Source organism: Leptonychotes weddellii, chromosome 2, assembly GCF_054177405.1.
Source record: "Leptonychotes weddellii isolate Sample4059 chromosome 2, ASM5417740v2, whole genome shotgun sequence".
Classification (NCBI taxonomy): domain Eukaryota; kingdom Metazoa; phylum Chordata; class Mammalia; order Carnivora; family Phocidae; genus Leptonychotes; species Leptonychotes weddellii.
The window spans coordinates 127258997-127264996 of record NC_138370.1 but is presented as its reverse complement, the minus strand read 5'-3'; the positions used below and the strand labels follow the sequence as shown (position 1 = coordinate 127264996).

The following is a 6000-nucleotide window of genomic DNA, read 5'->3' as shown; positions in this document are numbered from 1 at the left end:
GGGGTGGGAGGATGGGTTAGCCTGGTGATGGGTATTAAAGAGGGCATGTACTGAATGGAGCACTGGGTGTTATATGCAAACAATGAATCATGCATGGAACACTACATCAAAAACTAATGATGTAAAATGTATGGTGATTAACATAACATAATAAAAAATTTGAATATGAAAAAAAAAGAAAAGAAATTGATTGGCCTTCTGATGTGAATAAGAGGACTGACCAGGACAAACAATCCTGAATCCTGGTTGTTTATTTGGAAAGAAAAGACCTCAGGGTAATGCCATGAATTATCAATTCAACTCCCTTATATGTAATGTATCATTCACATTTTAATCAGAAAGCTCCAAATTCTCATAAAGTTATGATACTGTGTTAGGAGCTGTACAAGAATAATTAGCAGTTAGAATCCTTGTCTAAGACTGAAAATATGCATAGCTATTTTCATACATTGTTAATGGGATTGTAAAAGGGTACAGCTTATTTGGGGAAAAAATAGGCTTATATAAAATTTAAAAATGTGGGGGCGCCTGGGTGGCTCAGTTATTAAGCGTCTGCCTTCAGCTCAGGTCATGATCCCAGGGTCCTGGGATCGAGCCCCACATCGGGCTCCCTGCTCCGCGGGAAGCCTGCTTCTCCCTCTCCCACTCCCCCTGCTTGTGTTCCCTCTCTCGCTGTATCTCTCTCTGTCAAATAAATAAAATCTTTAAAAAAAAAAAAAATTTAAAAATGTGAATGTCCTTTAGCACAGCAGTTTTATTTTTAGTGATTTATCCTTCATATATGCATGTGCAGGAGGATACTTATTACTTCAGTGTTGTTTGTAATAACAAATGACTGGAAACAACCTAAATGTTTATCATTAAGTGACTAAGACATACATTTATATAAGGAAGTACTATTCAGTCTTAAAAAGAATAAGTTAGATCTACTTCTATCTTAATATACAACCATCTCCTGGATATATTTACTGAAAAACATTATTTAGTATAGCATGCAACAATTGTGTAAAAACAAAAACAGGCCCAGGTGTTCTTGGCCTTGTTTAGACATAGACTCTTTGGAAGGATATACAAGATATTTCTTCTGAGATTCTTTTGATACACAGATTTCTTCTAAGGAGGGTGGGGTGGAAGGGCAGCATACTTTGTGTTATTGAAAATGTTTTTGAATATTTGCATCAAATGTCTTAAAATGCCATATGAGATATATGCATTTGGCCATACATTGTTATTATGAGAGCTTGTACTCAACGATGAGGACTTTTGTGTATATGCTTTCACATTTGTGCTTTTGAACTTGAGGACTCTGTCAGTTGATCTTTTGACTTAGAAAGGGGAGCAGTACTGACCACCAGTTCCAGGGTAGGGTGGATACTGGTAGAAGTTTTAGGTTGAAAAAGCTGAATGTGGTTTTTAAAAAGAATATTTAGAAAATATAGAGGGTTGAAATGGTTAGGTTATTCTGCCTGAATAAAGCAGAAAGGTTAGAGAGAAAGAAAATTAAAGGACTTGAGAACATTTTGGAAGTTTGAAAGTACTTGGAAAAGAGGAATGGAGAAAGGAGTCAACAGTTTCCAAGGAACTAAAATCATTTTATAAACATTATCTCATCTCTTAAATTACAACCTTTTATAAAAAGTTATTTTCCAGGCTTTCAAAAAACAAAATAAAGAAATTGAAGCCCAGATGATAATTTGTGGTTTCCTAAGTAACATAAGAAGAAAATAGCAAAATGAGGAATAGAACCTTGTTTCTTGATTTCCAATCTAGCCCCACAATTAGCATCAGATCACCTGAACCTTGTTAATGGGAATAGCATGAAAAAACAGAACAAAATTTTTAAAACTTCTTTTGTAAACTTGATGTGTAAAAGCATTTGTTTCCAAAGTAAGGTTATATTTTCCCCCCATCAAGTCTTAGGAGAAGAGGGTGGGAATAGTGGTTGAATCCAGCTTTGGATATTGCTCTACCATTTCCTTTGTTACTCTGTCATTCTGGTTCAGAAACAGGAAGGACAATGAAAAAAACTAGCATTTTATGTGCACAGCATTTTACGGTTTTAAACACATTTTCACATATATTTTCTTATTTTGCAGCAGATCTATCATACAGGTAGTGGTGATGTTTTGTTATTTTTATTAGGCTTTCACTGTTTAAAAAAGAATAGACTCAAGAAAGTTGGGGTATTTGCCTGAGAAAACATAGCTGGCCCTCACAAAATCAAACCTAGATTTTTTTTTTCTTTCTACTCAAGAATAAAGTCTTATGAGATAGATTTACTTAGCTTTGTGGAAGACCAATTCTGGATGGAGCATCAATCAAAAAACATTTGGAAGCCTAAAATTTTGTGGCACAGTGATTCAATAAATAGGGGGAGACGAACCAATAAATAGGGGGCAGGTGAGGCTCTGACCTTCCTCTGAGTGCAGGCACAACTGATGTCCTTGTAGCTCTCATGTAATGTACTTTGTCAGCCCTTTTCAGAACAGCATTTCCCATCCTCAGTTGCTGTATTAATCTGAAGAGTGGCTAATTAAAGGGAGTGTACTTAACTTACACCCTGCCTGAAGACATGCACCAGATTAGTCACAGGAGAGTTATTTTTGTAATTAATCACACATAAATTAGTGAAATGTCTTTGTTGTTTCTCACACTAAATTTTGATAAACAAAGGGTGAGAAGAGCAGGAAAATGAAGTAAGTCTCAAGCTTAGTGTAGCCATAATGATCTTTTCTGTGCTTTTGTATTTTAGAGATGCTGGGAGAGAATTTGGTGTTTAATGCATTAGCTGATTAAACTGAAGAAGAGTTTCTGTACTCTACTGTTGGTCCAGGGCCTGCCTGTGTCTAATGTTTGACATTTGGATTTACTTTGAGAGCATTGGAAAACCACTGAGTGGTTTTAAGCAGAGGAGTAATGTCTGATCAGGGCTTTTGATACCTTGACTGTTAAGTAGAGATACCTGGCAGGGAGAGGGGGCAGTGTTAGAGTTGAAGAACCTCAATTTAGTCCAGTTGAACACCTGAGAGGAGACCAGTTTAAAGGAGAATGCCATTGCCTTAGAAATGAAAAATACTTGTCATTTGATTGGATATTTGGGTTGATTTGTAGATTCTTAGTTTATCTCAGGATCCTCAGTACTTTTTGGAAAGCACATCAAGTGACTATAATATGTAAGCAACAAAGAGAACTACCCTTTACCTTGGGGAAGACAGGAGAGATCATGGGGTTAAGCTTGGGAGAAGGAGTAGTGAGTGAAAAGCTATGGAGAGCTTGGAAAGTATAACTATTGTTCATTTATTCTTTTTGGAATTCCTCTTTCATATTTATAAGCTCACATGTCTGAATGTTTTGTGGTATGGATTTAGTAACATTAAACTTTACAGAGTTGCCACTTACCCAGCCTCCTCTAATTCATTCTTAACTGTTCCTTTTTTATATGAAGAGAAGAAAAGGGAAGTATTGAGAAGGGGTGACTGGGATATAATACAGTTTGATAAGAATTTGATAGCATTAACAGAAAAATCCATCTCTTAAAAACTCAAAACCATTTCTAAGACTAGTTTCATTTGACCCATTTAAAAAATGCATGTGTGTATCCACACGAATTCAGAAATTTGAGCAAGTCAACCATATTAATGTCTAGCTACTGGGGCGCCTGGGTGGCTCAGTTGGTTAAGCGACTGCCTTCGGCTCAGGTCATGATCCTGGAGTCCCTGGATCGAGTCCCACATCGGGCTCCCTGCTCGGCAGGGAGCCTGCTTCTGCCTCTGACCCTCCCCCCTCTCATGTGCTCTGTCTCTCTCATTCTCTCTGTCTCAAATAAATAAATAAAATCTTTAAAAAAAAAAAAATTAATGTCTAGCTACTTATCTGTGTATGTGAAATTCTGGATTAAGATTGCTGATGCTTCCTATAATTGGGCAGAACATGTAGATTCTCTTTCTCACTCTAGGATTGTTGTGTTTTATTGACATAAAACTGTATCTTTAATGAAGGAAATAAATTATTTGTATTAGAACGAGAGACTTAATAGGGGTGAAAAGGAATAAAATGACTGGAAACAAGTACTTTGTTTTTGTAGACTACAACCTATAATCCTGAATCATTAATTTATTGTGAAAAGCTGGATTAATTATAGCTAAAAATTATCTTTCTCCTAGGGAGTTGCAGTAGGGAATGTAGAGGTTTGTAGGAGTTTTGGGTATCAAACATAGTAGCTACAACAATTATTTTGCTGGGATTGAATGTAGCCAATACAATTTAGGGCTATTTGTGGACTTTAGGATCACCTCAATGTTATTTTATTCAGTAGTACAATGTAGAATATTCTGTTGAAAGTCATGCCTTAAATATTGAGGTTCTGTTTTTCTTCTCTATTCGTAGTGGTAGCCGGTCCTCTAAAACGTTTAAACCAAAGAAGAACATCCCAGAGGGTTCTCACCAGTATGAACTCCTAAAGCATGCAGAAGCCACACTTGGTAGTGGCAATCTCCGGATGGCTGTCATGCTTCCTGAGGGGGAAGATCTAAATGAATGGGTTGCAGTGAACAGTAAGTAGCCTATCTGTTTCTAGGTAGACTCTAAATTAGGTTAGTAGCCTCATTGTAGGTGAGTGGATGTTGTTTGTTCAAGGATCTAGTTATCAACCTAATGCCACAGTTATAGTGATACCTCAATCCACTTTAGCCTTTATGTTATTTTATTTGTGAGTATGGAGTTTTATGAAATTTTTATCTCCTGTTATAATGTAATACAAAGCATAGATTTACCATCTTCAGTAGAAAAAATGGTAATAATAACTAATTAATATTTATGGAACATTAATTCTATGTCTGGCCCTCAGTTACCCTTTCTACATGGATTCTTTTTATTTCATTTTTATAGCCTAATGATGTAGGTTCTATTGTTATTTCAGTTTAATATAGATAAGGAAGGTGAGACAGAAAGATTAGTAATTTGCCTAGGTCATACAGCTATCAGATGATAGAAACTGGGCTCAGATATGGAGCTTTAGAATTTTAGAAACTACACTTTTTTTTTTTTTAAGGATATTATTTATTTGACAGAGACACAGTGAAGAGAGGGAACACAAGCAGGGGGAGTGGAAGAGGGAGAAGCAGGCCTCCTGCCCAGCAGGGAGCCCAATGCGGGGCTTGATCCCAGGACCCTAGGATCATGACCTGAGCCGAAGGCAGATGCTTAACAACTGAGCCACCCAGGCGTCCCAAAACTACACTTTTTTTTTTAAGTTTTTATTTTAATTCCAGTTAGTTAACGTACAGCATTGTATTAGTTTCAGGTGTACGATATCGTGATTCATGACTTCCATGCATCACCCAGTGCTCATCATGACAAGTAGAGACTACACTTTAGCCACTATGCTAAATTGCCTCTTTCAGTAGCATGCTCAGTTATTTGTTTACATTATGCTTTTTTAAAAGGCAATTCAATTATGATGTTATGAAGTTAGTAAAATATGTTTGAGATACTCTTTTTATTTTTGGGTAGACTTTTTAAAAAATTTTAAATCCAGCATAGTTAATATACAGTGTTATATTAGTTTCAGATGTATGATAGTGTTTCACCAATTCTATACATTACTCGGTGCTCATCAAGATAAGTGTACTCTTAATGCCCTTCACCTGTTTCACCCATTTCCCCCCCAGCCCCCACCGCCTCCCCTCTGGCTACCACTAGTTCTCTATAGGTAAGAGTCTGATTTTTGGTTTGTCTCTTTTCTTTGTTTCATTTCTTAGATTCCGTATAGGAGTGAAACCATATGGTATTTGTCGTTTTTGACTGGCTTATTTCACTTAGCATTATACTCTCTAGATCCATCCATGTTGTTGCAGGTAGCAAGATTTCATTCCTTTTTGTGGCTGAGTAATATTCCTGTGTGTGTGTGTGTGTGTGTGTGTGTGTGTGTGAGAGAGAGAGAGAGAGAGAGAGAGAGAGAGAGATACCTTTATCAATTCATCTGTTAATGGACACTTGGTT

At 36.7% G+C, this 6000-nt stretch overlaps 1 protein-coding gene across 4 annotated transcripts in view; it reads left to right on the top strand.

Moving 5' to 3' along the window:
- MOB1B (MOB kinase activator 1B) overlaps nucleotides 1-6000 on the top strand; it is a 66081-nt gene that overhangs the window by 39441 nt on the left and 20640 nt on the right. For all 4 annotated transcript variants that reach the window (XM_081812309.1, XM_081812312.1, XM_081812313.1 and 1 more), the window contains one exon: nucleotides 4387-4553. In XM_081812309.1, coding sequence (XP_081668435.1) covers nucleotides 4387-4553 — 167 coding nt within the window. The remainder of the gene's footprint in view (nucleotides 1-4386; nucleotides 4554-6000) is intronic.